Source organism: Drosophila melanogaster, chromosome 3R (genome assembly GCF_000001215.4).
Source record: "Drosophila melanogaster chromosome 3R".
Taxonomy (NCBI): domain Eukaryota; kingdom Metazoa; phylum Arthropoda; class Insecta; order Diptera; family Drosophilidae; genus Drosophila; species Drosophila melanogaster.
Window position 1 is genome coordinate 20,031,758 of NT_033777.3, and position 24,539 is coordinate 20,056,296.

Sequence of the window (24,539 nt, forward strand, 5' to 3'; positions counted from 1 at the left end):
AATACCCTTAGCGTCGACTGTGGTCACCCTGTGTGGCGACATTCGCATTGCAACGCGTGCACTTCGCTCCAGACTACAATCTATTTTTTTGGCGTCGTCTTCGTCCAGCGAGCGTGTTATTATAAATATTATAGCGGAGGGTAAGTAGCCTCCTGGAAGAGATCCATCTCCTATTCGCGACAATGAGAGACTCGGCAGCACATGCGAGTCCGGCGGCAGCGGCAACGAGCACGCAGAAGTGGATCGTTTGCCGGGTTTGCCTGCAGCAGCCCAAGGAGCCCATGGCCAGCATTTTCAACGACGATTCGGAAAAGGATCTGACCCACATGATTCGCGAGTGCGGCGGAGTGCCCGTAAGTTTGTCCCATTGGACCCCGAACCATATAACAATGCAATTTCCTTGGCAGATCAAACAGTTCGATCACTATCCGGACAAGATATGCGAGAAGTGCTTCAAGGTGCTGAAAATGGCATTTAAGTTTCGAGAGACCTGCCAAAGATCGTACGGCCATCTGCGCCAGTTCGTTGGACCCGTAGAGGTGGAGCAGCGACCACCGGAGAAAAAGGGCTCAGAGACAGCCACCAAGCTGGAGCCGGATGTCGATCCCGATGAGGCGGAGCAGGAGCCAGAGCATGACGAGGAAGACGAGGATGTGGACCTGGACGAGAGCCACTATGCCGAGGCGGACGATGCCGCCGAAACGCAGGGTGGTGTCTTCCATGACGAGATTGAGGATGGTATCCTCGTTGAGCTGGAAAAGGATCGGATTGTGCACGTGAAGAACGAGCAGGTGGAGGAGGACGGCATAATCGAGGAGGTTTATGACGTGTATGAGACGTACGAGGGCGACCTCATCCCAGATCAGGGCTATGACCACGAGATGGCCGATCAAGCCCTGTCCGAGTTATCTGCCGAAATCGAATACCTGGACCAGGTCGAGCATGATCAGTTGACCGAAAGTGCCCACGAGGATGATGCGGAAGTCGATCTGAACTCAACCGAAGAGGAGTTCGTTCCCTCAAAAAGCGTTCGCGCGTCCATCCATGCGCGGAATGCCACCAAGCGGAGAGTGAATCCCCGCAGGTCAGCTACATCGACGGCCTCGGTGGCTGTAGAATCGAGTACCTCCAAGACAACTGACCGCGGCAATCCACTTAAGGTACGGCGGGGTAACAGTGATTCGGCTGGCAGCAAAATGAGCATCAAATCCGAGAAGGACATCTCGATTGGCGAGGTGCTGGCGCGCAAGCATTCCGGCATTAAAACCAAAGGCGGCCACAAGATCCTTCTTGGCGACAAGAAGGAGTTCAAGTACATCTGCGATGTCTGCGGCAACATGTATCCCTCCCAGAGTCGCCTTACCGAGCACATCAAGGTCCACTCCGGCGTGAAGCCGCACGAGTGCGAGTAAGTAACTTCACAGTTTTTACTGCGTGTTCACTATGTTCTTTGGAGTGTTATTACGATTTTAGCTCATATATCCGTCTAATTCGGGTATAATGATTGTGTGGAAGTAATTAATCATTTTCAATAAGCCTTCATTAACTTAAAATCTCATTTTTCAGGATCTGTGGTCATTGCTTCGCCCAGGCTCAGCAGCTGGCACGCCACATGAACACCCACACCGGAAATCGGCCGTACAAATGCAGCTATTGCCCGGCAGCCTTCGCCGACTTGTCCACGCGTAACAAGCACCACAGGTAAGTTGGTGAGCTCCAATCCAAACCCGATTTGATTGAATAATTACCCGTTTGCAGAATCCACACCAACGAGCGACCCTACGAGTGCGATGTTTGCCACAAGACATTCACTTACACCAACACCTTGAAGTTCCACAAAATGATTCATACGGGAGAGAAGCCGCACGTGTAAGTTTCGCTTTCCCCCTGGCGGTTACAGTCCGTATTCTCTAGCACGAACTTTCACTGTTTCACAGATTGTTTATGCATACACTAGCTTCAGAACCAGATTGAGTTTTTTTTTTGATATAGAGAGATGGAAATCGTTTATAAAAATATACTTTTTATTCTATAAGAATGTACAATTCACAGTGGAAACTATTTTGAAAGAGCCATGCTGTTTCAAAAGATTATTGTTTACGAATATTACGTAGTATATTAATATTTTGAGTTTAGTTGATTGTTTATTAGGTGCCTGAGGCGTAAATAACATTAGATAAACAGGGAATGAAGTATTAGTGTTTAAATATTATAAGTTATAAGGAAGACATAAATTAATCAAGGATTCTAATCAATTTAAAACACGTTTGCTCTCTCTCTTTAGCTGCGATGTGTGCGGCAAGGGATTCCCGCAGGCGTACAAACTGCGTAACCACCGGGTCATCCACGAGAGGCGCGGCCAGTCCGCACGGGAATCCGTAGCCGGGCTGGTGTCCTACGACACGGCCAACATCGTTGGCCTGGATATGTAAATTTCGAGCGAGGACTCCACGTCGTCCCAAAGCGACACTTTACACTTTAAGCAGAAACACGCGTGTAATTACACATCTAATTATATTGATGAAATTTAAGCCTAGCCTAATTATGCGGAAATAAATTAAGAATAGCCGCGCATATGGTCTTGGCGTCGGTCTCCTCCGGATAGAGCTGCAGTACGGCATGCACCTGGTGCGGTGGGAAAAGGCTGCCCAGGTGATAGCGCAGCAATCGGCGCTGCTCCTCCCGCGGAAGCTGCTGCGAGGCGTGCAGCTCCTCGTTGATGCGCGAATCGGAGGCAGACAGATGGGCGAAGTTGTGAGCGGGCAGTGGCAGACCCAGTCCCTGATCCGTGACCGGGGCGGATGGCGTGCGCGTCAGATACTGGTGGTGATAGTTGGTGCTGGAGTTGGACTGTTGATGCTGCTGCTGTGCCTGGTGTTGTTGTTGCTGGAGGGGAGCACTGTAGGTGGGCACCAGCAGGCGGTAGGCGGGCGGCGGTTGTTGGCGCTGCAGCTTCTTGTGGCGATTGGGCTGGCTGGATTCCACGGCACCCTCTGAAAGATCCATTTGAGCGGAGAAGCCCTGACATACCTGCTCGATGGTATTTGACTTGGTGCGCCCCAGCGGCTCCCGGCTAATCAGTGAGTTGATCTTAACATTGTTATTATTGCCACCCGGACTGACCAACTGTTGGCCACCGTTCGTGTGCAGGGGCGCGCTGTGGGAGGCCTGCAGCGGGAGGCGCTGCAGCAGTGGCGCCTGATTGTGATGCCGGAACTTGCACTTCTGGCCGTAGGTGCACTTCTTGCCGTACGGACACAACTGCTGCGCATCCGCCATTTTCTGCTGCGTCTGCGAGCACAGGAAGAGGTCCAGATTTGGACCCGATCTGCCCAGCGGATCGTCGGGTGGCATGAAGATGTCATTTACAAAAGAGTACATCAACAGGCGCTCCTGCACCACGCGCCTAAACTCGTTACTCTCCAGGATCAGATCCCTGTAGTTGTCGTTGGAGACTACAATGCCGTCAGTTTCCACTGCCAGCTTGAGTATGAAGCGATCATCGTAGCAGGACACACGCTTGCCATCCAGATGTCGCGATGGCGTGAACACCAGGTATCTTTCGTGCTCCAGCTCGTAGAGCAGCTCCTGGTCGGCTATGTTGTTGTTCGCCATCTCCTTGCGCCAGTTGGGCACGAAAGCGGTGATGTCGCGATGGCCACGCTGCCGGAACCAGTCCACACAGATGCGAATGCCGCGGCAAGAGAATACTAGATTGTTGCCGTGAGAAAGGGCGACATTACTGCCATCGATTACGATGTGTCTCAAGCCAGAGCTGTTGCTACCGCCGGTCGGGGAGGACAGAGTGCTGGTCATGCTGGATGGACTGCCGCCTCCGCCTATGTGGGCGGGCCGCGGTGCATCGGCCGTCAGCTTGATCAGCTCCGCCAGCAGCTCGTTCTGCTTGGCTTCCGAGCCGAGGCGCGTCAGCGCCGAATGGATGGACTGTTCGCTGTAGCCTAGCTTTTTGGCGAACTCCAGGTTCTGGCGCTCCGTTGTGCGGCTGGGACTCTGGCTCTCATCGTCGTCGGAGCAGCTTTCCTGCTTTCTCACTGGCAACTTGTTGCTGCTGCCGTGTTTTTGTTGTTGCTGGTGGACCTGCTGTTGTTGTTGCTGCTGTTTGTGTTGCTCCTGCACTTCGCAATCCATCTTGATGCGCATCTAACTGACCAGCGGCTGGCTTTCCCTCGGCTGCTCGCTCCTGTTGTTTGTTTTGCCCGCTTCCTTGCGTTTTTAGCTGTTCTCTGCAGCAAGTTCCGTCTATTTACATTTACAGACTAGAGCTGGGTTGCCCATTCACGGTCTTATCGATGAATTGTATCGAACATTTTGGTTAGCAAAACAGCATTGCCGCCTTGGTATCGATTGTAGTAGAGCTAGGCGCCATAAGATACGCTCATCACTAATTTGGAGAACAGGAAACGGATTCATCTTCCTCTTATTCAGATTTAAAATGCCCGCCAGATATGTATGTTTAATACATAATAACGAATCTTTAATCTTTGCCAGAATATCTTGCAATTAAACGTATTTACATACGTGTTCCATACAAAAACGTATAGAAAAATTTAAGTATATAAAATTTATATTTATTCTATTATAATACTTGCTAGTTCCAACCTTACACTACCCAACTTTTAAATAAAACACCAGCTTCGATTTAGTAACATGCATAAACATTTCTTTATTGTATTTATTGTACATAAAGTATTTCGAATATAGTTTTAACAATTTCTACTATCAACATTTATAGATCTCACTTAGTTCGATTTAATTAGTTAAAATAAAGTACATGTTTTTCGTATTGAATTCTTTGTTTCATTGTACGTTTGGTCCCCCTTTTCATGACAAAAAGGATGCACTGCCTCGAGTTGGCCACAAATTCAATAATTTACTAGGTATAAGTGGTCACATCTATCATGGTTACATAGATATCTATATGCTACGATCGAAGTGCAATTGGATAAATGCATATACAATACGCAATACGCCCCCTCCTTCCGGCGACACTAAAGTAATTTCATTAATTTCCTTTCGTCCTGCAGCGTCCTGTCATCTTTGGCCAAGTCATGTGGCAATTAGTGGGACAGCGCTACATAAAAAAACTATAAAAGTGGACGTAAAGTTTGCTACGTGTGCCATGGGAGGATTCTTTTTGGGGTGGCTTTATATGTATACTATATGGGTCCGCTTAAAAAGCAACGAGTCATTCTCTTCGCACGCAGGGAAAGTGAGTTTCCCTTAAAGGATAAGGATGCATTTTGAGTGGCGAGTCCTTGCGAAACTCTATTTTTCCTGACTCAGACACACGACAAGTGCTAAAATTTGTGCTCCAATCTTTTTTTATTATGGCCGTCGTAAAATTTATTGTTGCTCTTTGAGCGTGTTTGGATTTTTCTGCTGGCATTTTTCCTGCTTAACGGATAATTAGTAAAGTCCTTTTCCTTACCGTACTCTGAATCCTTGTCTATTTTTTTGATGATGCACTATTTAACTACATTTCGGTGGTTGAGTGTCAAGTTAACTTTTGTGTACGGGTTTGTGGTCAAAGTTTTGTGTTGCAGAGCGTAACAATAAAAGAGGTTAAAGAAACTTGAATACCAGCGCAAGTGAACAAAAAACATCTTGGAAAATATAATAAAGCCATAAAAGAAATCATATAGGACAGAGAACAAAGAAAATATTCGCGACCTTACTTTAAGTCCTTCATCGTAAATCCTTCAACGCAAAATCTTCTCTTAGTTAATTTTCCAAGTCAATAGAACCATTTGGTCACTAGTAATTCGTCTGGCTCCGCCGTAAGTGCTCTTCATCTGCAGGATCTTAAAAGGACTTGCTCACCACGTGGTTGCCAGGCAATAGATGAGCTCTCATCGGGGCCTGCCAATTTGTCAAACGATAATTTCTGGTCCAACGAACTTTGTCATTTATCAGTTGTTTAATTTTTAAAAGCATTTCCAGGGAAAAAAGCCCCCTTGGCCACCGAACTCGAGTTATTTGTTTGCTCTTAGGCCTCTTGATGTGCCCAAAAAAGCAGGCAAAACAACAAAATGCCTCGAACCCGATGACGGAGGTTGTCTAAGCTGATTAACCATGAGTTCCCGACACATTGGCAAAAGGCGGATGTGTGTTGGTTTTTTTGTCGATTTCAGGATGTGAGATGGTTATTTCTGTGGAGCCTTTCGCCTGACAAGAGCTTTAATTTATGCCCACAGCTACGTTTGCCGTTAGAGGCCTTTAAATGTGCTTCATTTTGCTCTAGTTTAATGCCAACTCTTTCTGGCCTTTATCTTCTGCCTATTTCCCTTGGAATCGCTTTGCTACCACGAAATCGCTGGGCGATTTCCCTTATTGTTCCTCAACGCTTTGTTCGCGTGCACTGCACCCAGTTTCCGCTACTGTTTTTATTATTACGGCCTCGGGACACGGTCTTGAACCCAATCCCAAAAAAAAGCAGATCCCACAGAGCATCAGGGAAAAAGACGAACCAAAAAGGATATAAGAAAAGTCACTCACTAGCTGGTGGGTTTCTTTTCCCCTCTCCATTGGATAGTTAAATGCTCCCGCGCTGTCAATACTCGAAATTGGAATGTGTGTAAGACCACACAGAGCACACAGTCTGCCATAAATTGGAGTTATTAAAAACTATAAGAATAATAAAAATCTTGAAATCACTAAAAAAAACTATGTTATGAAAAAATAAAAAAAAATATATTTCTGAAAAAAAAGTGGTTTAAATGAAATATAAAACATAATTAATATAAGAAATCATAAAACGTGTTAGTATATATATTTTTAGGTGTTTCATGTTTTAGTATCGTTGGTTTTGTATTCATTGTTCATATGAATTTCATATGAAATTCCGATTTGGAAATTGATGGAACTTGATCCATTTTTGGATTATGCATCATCAATAATGGTTGCTATTGTTATAATTATTCTTAAATAAAGCTTTTGTTGGTTAAAAATTACGACCCATGAGAAGTGTCGTTTATTTGTGATTTTGAATGATATCATCACACTTTTCTCTCAGTGCACATATGCACAATGTATCCAGCATTCAGTTCGGGGCAACCATATCGACGGAGCGCACTGCAAGAGTATCGCTTATATTTCTTTCGCTGCCATTATTCCGTGGTGTGAGGTTGCTTTTTTTTATTATTCCAGCTCGGTTTGACAAACAAAAGGTTGCTGCATGGTGGAATTCGAGTGAATTGCATTTTAAATTGAAATGCCTGGATGCGGCATAAAAACTCGAATTTATGAATGTCTTAAAAAGTCTCCTCTTCCTTCAGCAGCAGGAGAATTTAAAAAGTGCTATGCCATTACAGTTGTGTCCATGTTTTCGCAACGAGACTGCAGCAAAGAAAATACAAAATGGGAAAATAGAAAACGCCTAATTGGCTGGTCAAATGTCAAGTGGCAAGTGGCGAGTGCTGGCACCCACTGTGCACAGTGGGCAAACAATCCGAACAAAGGAGCCATGTTTCCCGGCACTCGAGAAACTGCAACTGTGGCAAAGCCAACGGAGATGGCGAAACGTTTAAGCAGCACAAAAATGCCACTGGTTTCCGATTTGGGTACGTGTCTGCCGGGTATTCGGGTTGCAAGTTGGGTTGGGGTTGCAAGGAGAAAAAACGCAAGCCGGCAGTTGGGCGCAGCCACTCTGGGTTATTTTTGTTGGCCAACTAAATCGTCAACGTCAACATTGTCGCCGACCATGTTGACATTTGGCCTTGCACCGCCTCCTCCCTGCACAGGATAACAAAAACACAGGACGAAGGGAAGGAAAGCATCATTCCGTTGTTCTCGAATTCCCTTGGGGACAACCTCTAGGCGTTGATATAGTACTCCCGCTTCTTCTGGCACTTCTCGTACGCAATGTAGCACAGTGCGATGGTGATGAGGACCAGTATGGTGATGCCCATTATGATGCTGACCAGTATAATCTCATCGTTGATGCTCTTGTACGAGTGACCTGTAAAACAAAAAAAGAAGGCAAGGATAACTAGAGAAAACACGATTTAGAGGCCTCGCTGACAAATTACAGGCAATTATTCTTGTCAGGTGGGTGAAGTGAGTGGCAGGAGGAGTTGAATCACTTGTTTCCCCCCTGACACTCACCAAATCCCAGTTCGGTTTTTAAGGACTTACTCCGTGCATATTCAAACAATGGGGAAAAAAAATATGCGCCGGACCATGACAAATGCATTGCTGTAAAGAATAAACGACGACCATATGCCACAGGCAATCTGGATGACAACCCACGCACACACAGAGCGGCAATAAAAACTCGCAATAAACAAAAATAATACGAAAATTGGATTTGCAACTCGAATTTTTACATCCCCAGATGTTCCAATTTTATACAATTTCGATTTATATGAATTGTGTTATTAACGCAATTATTGGCAAAAGATACTGACAAAATATTTCAGGGATTAAGTTTTAAGCTTGATTTAAGGTTCTTTTTGTGTGTCAACAAATAAGTGAAGTTATTTACATATATTCAAGATGCCAGATGGTTCTCATCACAATATATTATATTTAAGCTTCATATTTTAAAGTACCATTACAAAAAAATTATTTCTCTGTATCCAACACATATGCACTGCGAAATAGATTATTTAAATCGATTTAAGTACCCAAATTCAAATAATATTAAAAATAAATGTAAATCGTTATACTCTCTGCAAGGGTATAAAAAATCCTCTCTGCACAGCAATTGCTATCGTATAAATTTATACCGGGCTAAATTAAATCTGATTTCCCGTATAATTTGTTTAAAAAGTCGCATTGCGGTTAGATAATTTGCGATGTCATTAGCTTTGGGGTTTGATTTCATTTATATGCGAGCGGGGCATTTACGAATTTCAAGCATTAATTTAAAAAGCGGTTGCCAGAATTTCAATTTGGCGTAACCAGAGCCCATTTGCACGCTACCAACTTTGCAAATAGGCTCGCATTGTTCGGCTCCATTTGGGCCAGATGTTTGTTTTATGGGTAATTTAACACATAATCGATGCCGAGCATTCACTTGGCGGCACACATCAAACAGATTCAAATCTTGTTCACTGGCAGTCAAGCCGACGCCGCCAGAGATTTGTTAATTAGTGGGCTCGTATTACGAGATCTCAGAGCCCAATGGCCCGTGGCACAAAGCTATGGTACTACATAAATCTCATATTCCGTATATTATGTATTGAAAATATAGTACATACATATGCATGGCTTAACATTCGAGTGTCCGTGCGGTTAATGTGCTTGATTGTCGGCATCAAGGCGTTGAGTGTTCTCCATAGTTCACAGTTCACGGCCACTCAGCCCAGATAAATAGGCAATCATTTCGATTGCTTTTTGCTGGCGAAATGGCTCACCTGCTGCTATGCTGGCCATAAAACACAAATGGATGCACAAAATATTGTGCAAAACTCCAGAAGATAAAATGAGATTTATGGCTGATTTGTATTCCCCAAGTTATAAATATAAGATACTACAAGATACATTATTCATTCATTTTAAAAGCGAGGTGTTGCGATTTTCCTTGACCAATTTAAATATTCCTGCACTTTATTGCTAACAAGTTTTTCAAATATTTTGTTACCATTTTTCAGTACGAGTATAATAATAGAACTCCAGGCAAATTGCCTGAAAACTGCAGATAGCTACAATTTTGTGTGTGAGGAATAGACTGTGCAGAACGCATTTAAATTTGGTTCTTAATAATCCGAACTATGTATACTATATGGTAATTAAATAAGTTGGTAACTCCATGCTTTAAATAGTTGAAATCAAATAACTGTCATCGTTTAAACTTCGCACCAGAGTTCGCGTATAATGGCATTTGTTTAGTGCGGAATTTAGTGCTATAATATACCAATTAGGAACAACTTTCGGCCAACAATTGTATCATTAGCCACTTTGCTGTTTTGCAAAAGTTTTCAATGGCCTTCGAGTGCGGTCAAAGTCTTCTGGCCCCTGCAATGTACAAACTTCTTAGGGTTTCGCAGGCGTTTGTAAGTTCTATTTGAAGACCACGAATGTGCGGCTGCTTAAAACATCAAAAGCGCACAGAAAAGTTTGACATATCAAATAATAATTCACAGAAATGCCTATCCGGGACGTCTGACAAAGTTCAGGCTGTCAAAACGAAAGTTATGATAGCGTGAAATATGCAAAACGAATGCAAGGCACCAACTCCTTGGCCGCAAATTGAAAACTGAAATGGATTTCGGGTAGCCCATGGGCAAAAACTGGGCTTAACTGAGCGTAAATTATTAAGGTTCACGAGCGGATGAGCCTAACTATAGTCGGGAATCCACCCAAGGACAAATGTCCTGCCAGCCGATATGTATTAAATTTCATTTATTGTTCGCTTTCCGCACAAAAATACAGTCAATAAAGTCATTTGACAGATTATGTGAATAGACAGAGCACAAAAAACATAAAAGCATGGATGAGTTTGGGTCGCACATTCATCTGGCGTTATGTAATATCCTTTGCCAAGTATGTGTGTGTGTGTATCCTGTGTCTGACATCTTCCCAAATGTTTTGTGGCCACAAGGATTTGGCCAGCATTGAGGAATTTCATTTGGGCCAGATTGTAGCAGGACTCCTTAAACACTACGACCGCTGGCAGTAAATATTTAATAACATACCGAAACAAATAACGCATTAATTTATATGCCAAATCGGAGACCTGATACTTAAAAATAGGTATTAACTTATATTTTTCTTTCTTCGATAAAAACCTCTTTAGTAAAATATCATTTCATACTGTAATTGTAAATTATTTTATTTTAAATGCTAACTTTCAATACATTATTTCGTTCAGTGCAGGTTTTGTTAAGCTGAATCAGACCTTTGCAGAGCGAAGAATTATTTCGGGAAATTATCAATTAGATGACATCAAAGTGAGTTTAGATTAAATGGTCCTTTTTGAGTTGACACTGATTGTTCTCTCAACAAAAGATTTTTTTTTTCAAAATATTGCTAAATAATCTAGTACTCCGTTGTCATAAGATCCAGTCACACACAAGTTTCCAACTCATATATATACACATTGTAAATTAACTTAGGCCTGTTAACTAAACAAGATGGCAGAACCAGGAGAACAACGGTGGGTTTCGCATTTGTTTTAGCAAGTATCTTCCAGCTCATTTATTGAATTCCCTAAGAAAATTCGTATTGGGACGCTGTTGTATTTTCCACTGGCGCGGGAAGGCTTCAATAATTATACCCTTGATCACACTGCCAATTCTTATTTATGGCTTTCAGACCGACATGGCCGTAAGTGCACAATATATTGTTTAAATATCACAATCTGGATCAAAGTAATTTCTTAGGAGTTCAAGTGCCTGTGGCTTATTGTTACCATGGCCCTGCTGTGGATCACCGAAACCCTACCGATATATGTCACGGCATTGTTTCCCCTTGTCTTTTGCCCTCTCCTTGGTCTTGTGGTAAGTTTAAAAATGTCCTAATTAAATGAAAACACAATTTATATAAACTAAACTATCTCTTTAGAATGCCTCTATAGTCTGCAAACAGTACTTCACCGACACCATTGTGGTATTCCTTGGTGGGCTTATTGTGGCCTTGGGAATTGAGTACAGTAATCTACACACCAGAATTGCCCTGAGGGTCATTCGGATTGTCGGTGGAAGTCCTAGACGGTATGTCCTATTTTAATCACTCATTCGATTCGATCTAGTCGTCTTCCTCCTAAGATGTGCCATTAATATTTTCGTAGTCGAGGAACTCGGTTAAATGTTTTCGTCTTAGACTACAAGACTCACCAGTTTTACACAATCAACTATTGTATTAATTCATCATTACATTTTAACTTAATTCGGAAAACCTTTCAGTTTATTCGTAGGCTTGATGAGCGTGAGCACGTTTATGGGATTGTGGATATCCAACTCAGCCGGAACGGCCATGATGTGCCCCATTGTCAAAGCGCTGGTCAATGAATTGGATACCGTGAGTTCTTAGATCGATATTATAGTAATTTAAGCCTAATATAAATATTTTCACACTGCGTAAAACATTCTACAATTCAAAGAACAAAATATTTCCCGTTTATATGACGCAAGAGGAAGAACCAGTAGAGGAGGGAGAGTAAGAGTATACCATAATTTGTAGATAATAAAATCTTCAATTTTAATCATGTGCAGACCACCACATCCGTCGAAGATAACAGTAGCCTTCTACGCTGGCATAGCCTACGCCTCCTCCATTGGGGGACTGGGAACACTGATTGGCACAGGAACGAATCTGGTCTTTAGGGGCATATACACGGAGTAATAGAATGGGGTTTGGAAAGCTATATACCAAATTTAATATATGTGTCTTTCGCAGGCGATTTCCCACTTCTACGGTGGAGATTACATTTGCCAACTTTATGTTCTACTCGATACCCTTGATGGTGATTGTAAACGTTACGCTGGTTATCATAGCTTTCCTCATCACGCACATGGGACTGTTTCGACCAAATAGTAAAACCGGTAAAATCATTGCGGAGGCCAACACAAACAGGAAACTGATGGAGGATGTTTTGCGACAGCGCCATATTGATTTGGGCCCAATGAGCTGTCATGAAATTCAAATGGCCATCGCCTTTGCTTTTATGATAGTGCTCCTAATTACCCGCAAGCCGGGATTCGTTCCGGGTTGGAGCGATTTGATCAATAGAAAGTGTGTATATATTTATTTATATAGGCCTCTGTGTCTGAAAAATATCCATTATATTATTACTGTACCATTTCAGGGTAGTGGGAAGTGCATCGGGACTGTCATTTATTGTTCTACTGATTTTTGCCTTGCCCACCCAATATACGTTCTTCAAGTACTGTTGCGGTAAAGGTGGGTTTTCATTATTACCCATATTGAAGAGAGTCTCATATAGCACCTTGCATTACAGGTCCGTTTACCGCCCAGGCGATCGATGCGATATTATCGTGGGAATATGTTTTACGCAACATTCCCTGGGGCCTATTATTTCTGCTGGGTACGTTTCTTCTTCCACACATTTGAAATACTTGTATTACTCGTATCGAACAAGGAGGGTATTCGTTGAAAATGATGGTTTGTGATGATTTATGGTTTGTCTATCAACATTCGGCAAACAATTGCAATTTATCAGTAATGTTGTAACCGTAAATCATTACTATCTCCATTTACTTCCCAAGTTTCACGGGTATCCACCCTTGGTTTACTTGCAGGTGGTGGCTTTGCCTTGGCCGTGGCCAGCAGGGAAACTGGTTTGAACATAATGATCTCCAAGGCCATGCAAGTCCTCATCGGATTGCCAAATATTGTGGTGCAGTCGATCACGTTTGTATTGGCCAATTTTTTCTCCGCTTTCAACGCCAACGTTGTTGTGGCGAACATTGTGCTACCAATTTTATGTGAAATGGTAAGGTGTCTATAACTTTTTAAAAATTACTTATTTGTTTCTTTTTTACATGAAGTCTCTCGCTCTGGAGCTACATCCTTTGATTTTAACTCTGCCAGCTTGTTTGGGAATTAGCATGGTCTACTTTTTACCCGTGAGCACGCCGCCAAATGCAATTGTTACCCAATATGCACATATTAAGACCAAATACTTTGTAAGTAAAAGCTTCACAATAATAATTATAAATTACCGCATTAAATAATTTATTTTCTAGGCCTGTTGCGGTATAGTGCCCACCATTATCGGGATTTCTGTGGCTCTGGTGAACACGAATACCTGGGGATTGATAATATTTCCAGAATCGAAAAGCTTTCCAGATTGGGCAAAGGAAATTAAGAATCAAACAAAAATATAATGATGGAACTAAAGGGGTTTCAAATCTTGTTATAAATTCTATAAAAATGATGTTTTGGAACGCAAAAAGTATATAAATTCAAATGAATTCTTGATCACAACCACGTCAAGCCCGTTTATTATTTTTTATTTATTTTTTTTCGCGTTTAATGGATATCTGATAACCAAGGCACTCCTACATACAAATTTATCAGTTGTCAAAAATCATGTGTATTTTTTTGTTCGAACTTCATTTCAAGTATTCCAGTAGGCAATGATATATTGGTTCAAGTAAAATCGAAAAAATTCATTACGATCGTATTAGAAGCCAAGCAAAATGGGAGAGTAAGACTTTTGTAAATCAATTTTAAGAACCAAACGATTTTAAACATCATCTTGCAGTGCTGACGGAAAAATTGGAGGTGGTCAGGCCGTAAAGAGATGTTGCGGCTTCCATTGGAGGGGCAAGGCGACCGCCATGATTCCTCTCATCACATTGCCGATTATGATCTATGGGGTCTTGGAGAATAATTTGGCAAGTTATGGAGTAGTAGACATCCTCGAGTCGGTAATATCTTATTCCTAACCTCAGGCATTTCAATGCATGTATCTGGTGGCCAATATGGCGCTCTTCTGGATCACGGAAGCCATTCCTCTATATTTGACAGCTCTGTTTCCGGTCGTTTTTCTGCCACTGTTTGGCATTTTGGTACGTTATTGTGGTTGCACAGTGGAAAGTTTAATATCTTAAATACTTTCACCCTATCGAACACAGACTTCGGAAAAGGTGTGCAGCTTTTACTTTAGTGACACCGTGGTTATGTTCATTGGGGGACTGCTTATTGCTCTGGCCATAGAATATAGCAATCTCCATCAACGTATTGCACTCAACACTATTCTAATAGTGGGCTGCAGTCCGAGGCGGTAAGGCTTCGTCTAAAAGCTATTTCAAAACTAAGGCAGCTCTCTTCGACCAGCTTGCACTTCGGATTGGTCATGGTGACTTGCTTCATTTCGCTCTGGATTTCAAACTCAGCAGCCACTGCCATGATGTGTCCAATAGTCAAAGCAGTGCTCAATGAAATGGAAACTGTGAGTAGATACTTCCTAACTATGGTAACACTTTTCAAAAAATGCAAGAATCTAATATATTTTGAAAATCACTAGTAAATAATCGATTGGTCCTTTTAGCCGGATAGGTTGTAAGGTTGTCTGGTCCCTTCTAGTTTAGCACACACATTGCCATATTCAATAGTTTGTGTAATGAACTCATGTAAACTTTCACTTTTAGCAAAACATTTTTGCCATTTACAAGACGCAGGAAGAGGAGCCAGTGGAAGAGGGAGAGTATGTGAAAAATAGATAGATTTCCATCTGTATTACAAACACGGCAATTTACTTGCAGCCCACCGCATCCGTCGACAATCTCGATGGCGTTCTATTTCGGCATCGCGTACTCTTCGTCAATCGGTGGTTGTGGCACCTTGATCGGAACTGGGACGAACCTGACTTATAAGGGCTTATACGATACGTAAGGACGATAGGTTGAGTTTGCCGGTCATTTTGATAGTATGCAGCTGATAAAACCCATAGACGTTTTCCCAACTCCGACGAGAAGATTGACTTCCCCATCTTTATGGCGTACTCCGTTCCGTTCGTAGTGCTCGTGCTTATCTTTCTCACGTACTTCTCGCTACAAGTCACACACATGGGTCTCTTCCGGCCGAATAGCAAAATTGGTCAGGAGGTGAAGAAGGGCGCCGAGAGCCAGGACGTTGTCAAGGATGTGATCAAGCAGCGCAAGGCAGAGCTAGGACCGATGAGCTGCCACGAGATTCAAGTCGGTTTGCTCTTCGTTCTGATGATTTTCCTGCTCTTCACCCGAAAACCTGGTTTCTTTCCGGGATGGGCTGACTTTCTGAATGCCAAGTTCGTTTTTAACCAAAGATCTCTGCATTCCGAAGCATCACGTCTAACTTAAATTATTTCTTTCTAGAGCCATTGGCAGTGGTCCTCCAGTATTTTTCGCAACAATACTGCTCTTCGCGCTGCCCACACAGTACACCTTCTTCAAGTACTGCTGCGGAAAGGCTCCTTTCCCAGGACAAACTTTGGATGCCTGCCTGTCGTGGGTCTACTGCCAAAAGTACACCCCCTTTGGCCTGGCCTTTCTGTTGGGCAAGTAGATTTGAAATCTATCTACAATATATTCTTTCATTTGGTTCAATTACATATTATTTCTCTGACAGGAGGTGGATTTGCTTTGGCTGAGGGCAGCAGGGTAAGCGGAATGGCCAAAATGCTGGGCGAGTCCTTAGCATTCGCTGGTGAAATGCATTCCGTCCTCGTTATATCAATGTGTATTATAATCTCCCTATTCTGCACTGCATTCGCATCCAATGTGGCTATCTGCAATATTCTTATCCCGATCTTCTCGGAAATGGTATGTTGATCCCGGCGGCAGCCTTCAAGTATCTTCAACATTTATAGATATACATTTATCCATTAGGCCCTGGCCATCGAAGTGCATCCCATGAAGCTGACTTTTCCGGCTGCCCTGGCCTGCAGCTTGGCTTTCCATCTGCCCGTAAGCACTCCGCCTAATGCAATTATATCCGGCTTTACGGGTTTGAAAACAAAGTACATGGCCATCGCTGGGATTCTGCCTACATGTTGGGCCTTCCTATGTCTGCTGTTCACCGGAACCGTGTGGACCATGCTGATCTATCCGGGGACGACGGAATTCCCCTCTTGGGCTATTTAGCTCCAATTATAAAATGCCTGCGAAGTGGGGTTAGATTCCACACCAAGGTTATCAAATGGAAGTCTTTTAATAACTTTTTACTTTTCCCGCAGGACAATCCATATCTACAGACATACGAAGACTCGAAGATTCAAGATGGAACATGTGAAAAATTTCTGGTATTCCCAATAATATTTCTGTCAAATCGAAAGGCTTTGAGGTCAAATGAACTGGATCTTTGTTTTGGCAGCAATTTTGTTGAGTTGCATGCCGCGTTTGGCAAAATGTGGGTACCATACTACTTGTAAACTGACATTTAAAAATTTGCTCGCTTCAGTTTTAGGTGTGCTCACATTACTAATCTTATGCGGTATTTCGTTTAATGGCTAATAAATAAAAAGCCCACAATTTGCGGCAATAAAACCACAGCAAACTTGTTTAAAAGTACAGAAGCCATCTCAATGTCTTAGCTCGGCATAGAATTTTGGGAAGGCCAAAAGGCTTAGCAGACAATTTGGCTCGAGGGAAAACAAAAGTTGTATGCAAACACAGCAATAAGTTCCTATGGCTGGTCCTTCATCCAAACTCATTCACATTCGCAGGTATGGTTTGGAAAGATATAATCAGAAAAAAAAAACATCCTTACCCTAAGCAACTGAGTTATATTGCTTTCATGCGTGAATGATATGCTGAGTACACGAACAGCCATCAGTAGAGCACAAATCTCCAGTCGACACACAAACAAATAAAAAATATACACTTCCGAGAAAAATGCCTGTGTGCGAGTGTTCATGTGTATAAGAAACGCACCGAAATAAATGTAATAAAAACCCTGACAAGCGGAATATACATACGTAATCAAGACTCGAATAAAAACACGCTTTTCAACACTGATTACGGTGAGGCATGCGGCAGGACTTCATCAGCAGAACTCCAGGTCGCCAGGACGACGCCATCGGGGGGGCCGACATAAGCCCGCCAAATGGGCGACAGTGCGAAGAACGAGCCGCCCATTCACCACCCTCAAAGTTCCTGGGGCGAATGTACAGTGGTTAGGGGAAGAAATAACAATGAGACTCGTAATTTATTCATACCCCGATAATATTTCATTGAATATAATTCGGTACAACATGGTCATTTATTCGAGTTCGTTTCGCTTCTGTGTGGCAGGCAGGCAGGTGAATGGATTTTATCAATTATTAAAAAAAATAACAAATAATAAATATAATGACGATACATTAAGATAAAGCATTGGTTATTATGATAAAAATATACCATAAAGAGCCCATCGTATGTGTAATCTTATTCTAAAATATGAGCTTTATCAGGATCAAACATTATACGTATCTATCTACTCACCACTGTAATAATTGTTGTCCGAATATCCGTATTTGCCGGCTGTCCTGCCCCCGCCGGCCATCTTTATAGATTGCTTTGTTTCCTTGGCTCGTGTTGATACTTCCTGCTGCCCTAAGCCGATGTTGTGCTTGTTAGTTGTATGTTAAGGCTGTAGTTGCCACTTTGGGGCCACCATAAAACACTCAAGCTGATCAGCTTTGTATGGGCTACAGTTCCGGCTGCAAATGCTGCTGCTGGCGGAGAGAGGCGGAAAGGAATGCAAATAAAATCTGGGTAAATCAAAACCGGCAAATTGTTAATGACTCTGTCAGAATCAACTTGGGTATGAAACAGAAATCAGAAATCACACGCACATACACAAAGGCACAACGTATGTATGTCTACGACACTAAAACCGGAAACAGGATATGAAAGTAAGACGTAGTGTTCTGGAAGTGGCAACCAATTCAAATGAGAGTTCACCAATGTTTTCAGAACTAAAAAATTATATTCTCAAGATTTTGGTGTATCTAAAATAAGAAATGCCAAATAACTTGAAATAAATGTGTACATTTTGCTTGTGTAGGAATTAAGGTGCGTTAAATGTAAATGTCCAGCAACGTTGCGTATACGTGATATTTTGTTTGCACCTCAGACAGCAAAACAATTTTGAATTAAGTCAAAATAGAGAGCCATCCAAACATGCTAAAATATCTGTCGAGCTTTGTTCGCCTTTAATAGAATTCGTTGTTGAGAACACGCCAGCTTAGCTGCCAGTCACGTTACGTATACGCCATGTCAGCATGTTTTAATTACAGCAAACACCCAAACAGGAGGGCTCGCATCGTCTGGTCGTGTAATTATGCATATAATTAATATGCAAGTACTTATTTAATATTAACCAAATTGCCGCCACTTAAAGCGTGTCGCCAACGGCAACAGCAGGAGTAACCATCGAGTTCTCTGCTCCCATGGCAACAATAAATTGTGTTCAATTTGTGTAATTAGTGTAAGAAGCTTTGCCTGCCAAAGGTGAATGGGCGTGAGTATGTGGTATTGTGTTCGTGTGTGCCGGTGGGCGGGGCCAATTTAACACACATAAATTGTTTCCTCAGCTCAGAGAAAGCAATTTGGAAATTGCATGCCAAGTGATCACGGGGGTTACAGGTTGGGGGGCTGTGCGGTTCATGCCTGATGCATTTCCCTAGTTAATCCGCTCCATTTACTGTGCTTTGGGGGTTTCGATGGAAACCCAGAATTCAGAACCCAGAATACTGAACCCACAGAACAACGGGGCGGACCAAATGTGCTCTGCGATTTGCCATTGCAATTTGCTGACGATAAATTTCGAGTTGAAAGCGGGGCTTAGTGGAAATTGGATTTCCTTTGTGTCCAGTACGCAAAGTGTGGCTATAACTTAATTAAAAACTCAACTAAAGCTGTCGCCATCAAGTGGCAGAACTGTGTTATCGGATAGTTTAAAAGCCTGTTAAGGCGAAACAATTTATTTTTGGCAATTTTGCGAGACAAAGGGCACTCAAGAATGTGCAGAAAATAAGCAGTACTTAACTCAACCTAGATAATAAAACATAGTCAATTTAACATGAATATCTAATTATATTATTATTATTATGCGTTTGCTCATCAGGATAAAATAGTAAATATGTTAGCTAATATGGTGCAACCTCTTTTCAAACTTTTCGATTGCAACTACTAAATTATACAATGAAACATCATCAATCAGGACAAGTTCAGCCGTCTGGCTAAATAGCTAGGAAAGTTTGAACGCAGTTCAAAGCTGCTCCTGGGGCAGCTAATCTGTGTACGAGATCTCATCACTCACTTAGGAGCAATCTATTTGTGTCTGGGAGCTATTAGATTCCTGCCAATCGAGACGAACTTGGGGCTGGCAAACTTTTTTTTTTGTTGTCCAGTTTTCCTGGCATAATGAAATTTATCGACTCCCACGCTGAACAATATGTTGTTTCCGTAAAGTTATTCAAATTAAACGACACATCCTTTTGCATCTTTTTCGGGGCCAGGAAATTTGATTATAACGAAAAGTTATCACCGGATCAGTTTTAAGAATTTCCTGCACGTACTGCGTGAAAACTCAATTACACCTTCAAAAAGCCATTCCTCTTGTGTCTCTTAAAGGCGGGAATGTTGGTCCTGGTTTTCCGCAAGGTGGCAAGCAAATAATAGTAGAAGTTTTTCCGCTCTGCTGTTTGTGTGCTTTGTATTTTCCACAGCCATGTTGTGTCACACTCGAAAACAAAAAGCTCAAAAGCCAAGATTATCTTGTATTTTAAATGATACTTTATGGCATTTAAATAGAATAAAAAAGAAAGCCATTTAAACTAAAGGTAATTTAAATTAGTAATGTAATCATACATAAACACAGGGCATACATCTTATATTTCAAGAGCTATACGGATTTCTTTTCATGTCAAGCTTTAACAACAACATCCTAATAATTTATATCAGTGAACACACATTTAGCATTCTTGCTCCCCTCTGCTCGTTGCCTCTTTTTCCCCAAGTATAGTTGCAGCTGTTTGGAACACAAGCCAAAGGAAGAAGACCACAGTCTAAGTGAGAACATATGTTGAACAGCAGATACACACCAGCGCATAAGAAATAATAGGAGTACGAATGGCGTCGCGGGGTGTGGAGTGTGGCAGTGGGAAATGGGTTTCGGGAGAACGGAGATGGGAACTCGGAGGCTGTCAGGAGTGATGGCTTCCATGTCGGGTCCCAATAGGTTCCGCTTCTGGGCTCTGACCCGCTGTAAAGCCAAATGATGACCGAAAATAGCACTAAAATTGTCGCCTCTGTTTCTCCGCATTCATTCAGGTTTGTCTGTCTATGTGTATGTACGTGTGTGAGTGAGTGTCCTTGCTGGTGTATCTGTGTTGCTTTATGGTGGCGTTGCGTGTGTATGGTGACGGTTTTCGATGCTTTGGCTGAGTGTGTGTGCGTGGAGTACGCCACATCCAGTTTACTGGGCATGGCGTGTGCGCACGAGTGCCATTGTCTAAATTATTTGGATGGCGTACGCTTCCGTTGAATTTGCGTGCCCAGCACCGCAGTCCCTACGACCATGGAGCCTACTTCTCACCCAGCTCTTCGCCGAGAGTCCTCTGATGCCTTCTGATGGGCCACTCGGCGTCCCAAAAACAATACATCAATTTGCTCGTATGCACGTGGCCCGGGCGTTTGTCATCGCAAGTGATTCCTCATGATTGGCCTAATTGTCAGTCGGGTCAGAGATACCCACACCCACGTCTTGTTTCAATGGAAAACCGATTCGATCTCTCCATTTTCTTTTATCACATGAAGAACTGCATACACATTTGCGCAAAGTGTGTGGGTTCTGGGATAGACTTTTAAAAGTCATTGTTGCCTTGACATTTAAAAGGATATACAAAAATTAAGAAATGAAATTGTTTATTTCTTGTGGATAAATACGATTTTATGGTGTGAATTATTAGTAAGAGCAACTTAAACGAAATTACAATTTTAAAGAGCTATCTAAAGTGTATATAAGATCTTAAAACTGTAATATTTTGGATGATAAAATCTAAATGAAATGCTTAAAACTTGTTCATTACGATCTCATAAATTTGTGTAAACTCATATGTGGAAAACAATGTAAACATTATAAATATATTCATATTTGTTTTAAAATCTAATCGGCTTACGAGTATTAGAGTGTGACAGTAACATTTGACGCACAGCAAGCATGGGAATTTAATAATATGTGTCAACACTGCGTATGCGTGATAAACGTTCGAATAAGGTCCACACTAGAACGCACGTGCTATGTGAGTGGTTTCCCAGGTTCAATATGTACATAAAGTTAATTGATGTGCTAATGGATGCTTTATTTTAGAACGACTCTTATTTATATTGTGCCGATGCCATTTAATTGGGAAAAGGCTACAAATACATACTTTCGGTATACTCTTTATACGAAGTACATATGTTCGCTAAGATATTGAATATATTTTTTTGTATATAATCAGCAAATTTACTTCAATTTAATCGATACCTAATGCAAATATATCTTGTTCACCAAACGACCAACTTTGACAAATAAGCGGATATTTTTCCTCAAATAGATTCTTCCGAACTTACGTATTCGCAAACGAATGACAAGTTTCTTCCTCTCGCTTTTCTTATATTGACTTTTATTGATTTTACGTTCGGTTTATTGGAATTTTCTCTTTTAAGGTCTTGCCAAACAAATCTGTTTTCCCCTTGAACTGCTCAGGTAAACACTTGTATTTGCCCACCTCAGTACACAATATTTCGATCCTCCGGGGATTTGGTGCGGTGGTCGAAGTGGCTTACCAGTAATTAGGCCGGGGAAAACTTCTCGACCAAGATGTTTAATAACTGTACACGTGTGGGGCAACAAATTTAAGCCCAAAAACTTACCAGCTTCATGTGTATTGCATCACCTTTTCCAATTGCAAGGGATTCAAGGGAAATCGACGCTTTTACTGTCTTAGCGCGCTTTTCTTGCGTCTTTTCCTTGAATAATGGAAAAATAAAAAGTGAGCCGAGTGCCTCAAGCATCAGTAAGCACTATAAAAATGGAAATATTGCATTTTATATGGCGGTCCGCTTTGAATGAGCGTAAACGATTCTTACACAAGATTTTAGTACGACGCGTTTAATAGTTAAATGCTGTTTAATGGTAGCACGATACCGAACTTTTCAGAAGTTGATATTTAAACGGGCGTAAGAAATCTAAATTTTTTTTGCCAGCAAACGAGGTGGCTTTATTACCGCTTCTTACTTAAATAACGTAAATTAATATCCGGCGAAAAAAATTAATCCACTCGTAATAAACTGAAAAATGAGAAGAGGAGAATGGCAATAAAAAATAAAAGTAATTTTGGCAGTACAAATTGAACATTCTACGCTGGTCGCGTAAATAATTTTCACGTGTGCATTGAATTTTGTTGGTTTCTATTTCGTTTTTTTGTCCAAATTTCAATTAAGAAGCGTGTCAAATATGTGTTGAATAATAATTTAAAAATTATGTTTATAAGTAATCAATACGTTCAGCGAAATATTTGTCATAATGTAAAGCAATTTGGTCAGCTAGGTAATAAACTGTACTGAGGTTATACTTTACTAGTCATATAAAATTTGAAATATCGTTCTTGAATGCTAATTTCGAATTGGGCTTGTGCGAATTATGATGATTTATCTTAATAAAGAATATTTTAAATTTGCCTTGGGTAGACTGTTATTTCATTTTATGACACATTCAAGCTATATGAAAATGTGATATCTTAAGCCTTTGGCCATGTTTCTTAGCCTAAGAATATTTTAACAAAAAACAAGATTTTCTTTGCTTGAACAATTTAACGTTTCTCAAACGAACATAAAGTGGAAAATTCGTTGTAATCTCTTTCTTGACAGCCAAGGAACAGAAAGGAACGTTTTCGTAGCTGCCAAAAGCATTTTGCAACCTCTTTTGAAAGATCAAGTTCATGGCTTTTTGCCTTTGAGTCCCACCAATCCCATCCGCCAAAGAAGTGTTCGAAATTTAAATGAAGCTCTGGTAATGAGAAACCAAGACTGTTTTTCTTTAAGCTTAATTCTAGCCCAAAAGTACGATTGCCCCAAAAGTAATAATGGAAAATTTATAATGAGTGAAATAACAATTCTAAGTCTAAGAAGAGCCCAAAGCAGTTCTGCAAAGTCCCTTTGATAATAAAACCATAAAATTCAATAGCCAAATCATAATATGCAAATGATGGCCAGTGAAAAAAACAAGGCTTAAATACTTTAAATAAGTTTGAAGCCCAGCACCCGTGGCAGAATCGACAAACTTGATGGATGGCGAAGGGATACGGAGCGTGAACTTGACTCTGAACTGTGAAAAATGGAGTGCTGATGGAAGTGTAAAAATGCCAGCATGCAGTAAAACGTCGGCCATAAAACATGTCGTACAGTTGCACATAAAAATTGGGGAAGGTGCTACCAATACCACACCTGACTAGCTGACTCGCTGACAGAATGTCAAGATCTGAGCTCGGTTTGAAATTGATTTACATGGGCCATATGGCTAAGGGCTTACCATGGGGCTTTGTTGTGTGCCAACTGCCATTAAATGGCTAATTAAGATTTCAGTCCGCTGGCAGTCGTCCAGCAGCTGGCCGCAAATCTCACGCCTTTTCAAATCCCTTTTTTTGGTACCCGATTTTCCGACCCGTTGGTATATAAAACACAAAAGCGCGCGAAGTTACACAAACAAAGGGGGGTCCAAAAAACAGGACTATCTCGCGCACACACGCAGTCACGCAAATACAGAGCTGGCGACTCCGATTGGTCCTAGTAAATATGGCGCCAAACGAGTCGAGAATGTCGCCTTTTGGTACCTCCGTTCGGTTCGGTTCCCTCTGTCACTAGCACATCTATTCCATCAGACGGCGTTTTTTCTACTGATGAATGAATCGTACGCAGGATGCCAGGATGCGGAAAGTTTCCAGCATGCCGTGGACCAACAACCGGAAAGCTTTTACTACGTTGCGAGCTTTTACCCTTACCACAAGTCCGGGAAAAAGTCCTTAGGAATTCGACGAATGCTGAATACCCATTACTTAAGTTTTTGTTTGTGAAAGGAAATTGCTGAACTTAAAACCGAAA

The 24,539-nt window shown here is 41.8% G+C and overlaps 5 protein-coding genes across 10 annotated transcripts; 3 read left to right on the forward strand and 2 right to left on the reverse strand.

Moving 5' to 3' along the window:
* The first annotated feature begins 65 nt into the window (after positions 1-65).
* idc (identity crisis) lies at positions 66-2,573 on the forward strand. The gene is made up of 5 exons (NM_142605.4): positions 66-353; positions 408-1,408; positions 1,567-1,701; positions 1,759-1,869; positions 2,285-2,573. Exons 1-5 carry the CDS (start codon positions 183-185, stop codon positions 2,430-2,432), a joined length of 1,566 nt encoding a protein of 521 aa, NP_650862.1. The 5' UTR covers positions 66-182; the 3' UTR covers positions 2,433-2,573.
* On the reverse strand, positions 2,124-4,299 carry Regnase-1 (Regnase 1). Its single transcript, NM_142606.4, has one exon. The coding sequence runs from the start codon at positions 4,159-4,161 to the stop codon at positions 2,539-2,541; it is 1,623 nt and encodes a 540-aa protein (NP_650863.3). The 5' UTR covers positions 4,162-4,299; the 3' UTR covers positions 2,124-2,538.
* Positions 4,300-4,663: 364 nt separating this feature from the next.
* On the reverse strand, positions 4,664-24,340 carry CG17193 (uncharacterized protein). 3 transcript variants are annotated; one of them, NM_001170188.2, is made up of 3 exons: positions 23,971-24,340; positions 17,892-18,121; positions 4,664-7,978 (listed from the first exon to the last, which is right to left on the reverse strand). In NM_001170188.2, exons 2-3 carry the CDS (start codon positions 17,950-17,952, stop codon positions 7,833-7,835), a joined length of 207 nt encoding a protein of 68 aa, NP_001163659.1. In that variant the 5' UTR covers positions 17,953-18,121; positions 23,971-24,340; the 3' UTR covers positions 4,664-7,832. The 3 variants fall into 3 exon arrangements, with proteins under 3 accessions (NP_001163659.1, NP_652224.1, NP_001287419.1); NM_143967.3 differs by having other exon boundaries at positions 17,892-18,124; NM_001300490.1 differs by lacking the exon at positions 23,971-24,340 and adding an exon at positions 22,314-22,333 and having other exon boundaries at positions 17,892-18,124.
* Positions 11,000-16,959, forward strand: CG33934 (uncharacterized protein). 3 transcript variants are annotated; one of them, NM_001170189.1, is made up of 25 exons: positions 11,000-11,119; positions 11,178-11,289; positions 11,346-11,462; positions 11,527-11,675; positions 11,868-11,982; positions 12,065-12,120; positions 12,177-12,302; positions 12,361-12,696; positions 12,770-12,864; positions 12,923-13,009; positions 13,224-13,417; positions 13,473-13,610; positions 13,671-14,134; positions 14,192-14,324; positions 14,382-14,498; positions 14,565-14,713; positions 14,767-14,881; positions 15,081-15,136; positions 15,195-15,320; positions 15,383-15,718; positions 15,786-15,967; positions 16,039-16,232; positions 16,299-16,582; positions 16,646-16,818; positions 16,870-16,959. In NM_001170189.1, exons 13-23 carry the CDS (start codon positions 14,127-14,129, stop codon positions 16,551-16,553), a joined length of 1,671 nt encoding a protein of 556 aa, NP_001163660.1. In that variant the 5' UTR covers positions 11,000-11,119; positions 11,178-11,289; positions 11,346-11,462; positions 11,527-11,675; positions 11,868-11,982; positions 12,065-12,120; positions 12,177-12,302; positions 12,361-12,696; positions 12,770-12,864; positions 12,923-13,009; positions 13,224-13,417; positions 13,473-13,610; positions 13,671-14,126; the 3' UTR covers positions 16,554-16,582; positions 16,646-16,818; positions 16,870-16,959. The 3 variants fall into 3 exon arrangements, with proteins under 3 accessions (NP_001163660.1, NP_001027199.2, NP_001027200.2); NM_001032028.2 differs by having other exon boundaries at positions 16,042-16,232; NM_001032029.2 differs by lacking the exons at positions 11,000-11,119; positions 11,178-11,289; positions 11,346-11,462; ... (7 more) ...; positions 13,224-13,417; positions 13,473-13,610 and having other exon boundaries at positions 14,068-14,134; positions 16,042-16,232.
* On the forward strand, positions 11,000-16,959 carry Indy-2 (I'm not dead yet 2). Of its 2 annotated transcripts, NM_001032031.2 has the most exons (25): positions 11,000-11,119; positions 11,178-11,289; positions 11,346-11,462; positions 11,527-11,675; positions 11,868-11,982; positions 12,065-12,120; positions 12,177-12,302; positions 12,361-12,696; positions 12,770-12,864; positions 12,923-13,009; positions 13,224-13,417; positions 13,473-13,610; positions 13,671-14,134; positions 14,192-14,324; positions 14,382-14,498; positions 14,565-14,713; positions 14,767-14,881; positions 15,081-15,136; positions 15,195-15,320; positions 15,383-15,718; positions 15,786-15,967; positions 16,039-16,232; positions 16,299-16,582; positions 16,646-16,818; positions 16,870-16,959. In NM_001032031.2, the coding sequence occupies exons 1-13, from the start codon at positions 11,097-11,099 to the stop codon at positions 13,809-13,811; spliced, it is 1,689 nt and encodes a 562-aa protein (NP_001027202.1). In that variant the 5' UTR covers positions 11,000-11,096; the 3' UTR covers positions 13,812-14,134; positions 14,192-14,324; positions 14,382-14,498; positions 14,565-14,713; positions 14,767-14,881; positions 15,081-15,136; positions 15,195-15,320; positions 15,383-15,718; positions 15,786-15,967; positions 16,039-16,232; positions 16,299-16,582; positions 16,646-16,818; positions 16,870-16,959. The 2 variants fall into 2 exon arrangements, with proteins under 2 accessions (NP_001027202.1, NP_001027201.1); NM_001032030.1 differs by lacking the exons at positions 14,192-14,324; positions 14,382-14,498; positions 14,565-14,713; ... (7 more) ...; positions 16,646-16,818; positions 16,870-16,959 and having other exon boundaries at positions 11,029-11,119; positions 13,671-13,909.
* Positions 24,341-24,539: the final 199 nt, after the last annotated feature.

Bases quoted from the DNA above. Each gene is read 5' to 3' on its own strand.
- idc (NM_142605.4), top strand. From the start codon at position 183: ATGAGAGACTCGGCAGCACATGCGAGTCCGGCGGCAGCGGCAACGAGC. The intron at 354-407 runs GTAAGTTTGTCC...TTTCCTTGGCAG, and splicing joins GCGAGTGCGGCGGAGTGCCC to ATCAAACAGTTCGATCACTA. The intron at 1,409-1,566 runs GTAAGTAACTTC...CTCATTTTTCAG, and splicing joins GTGAAGCCGCACGAGTGCGA to GATCTGTGGTCATTGCTTCG.
- Regnase-1 (NM_142606.4), bottom strand. From the start codon at position 4,161: ATGCGCATCAAGATGGATTGCGAAGTGCAGGAGCAACACAAACAGCAG.
- CG17193 (NM_001170188.2), bottom strand. From the start codon at position 17,952: ATGGCCGGCGGGGGCAGGACAGCCGGCAAATACGGATATTCGGACAAC. The intron at 7,979-17,891 runs GTGAGTAGATAG...TTTGTTTTACAG, and splicing joins GGACAACAATTATTACAGTG to GTCACTCGTACAAGAGCATC.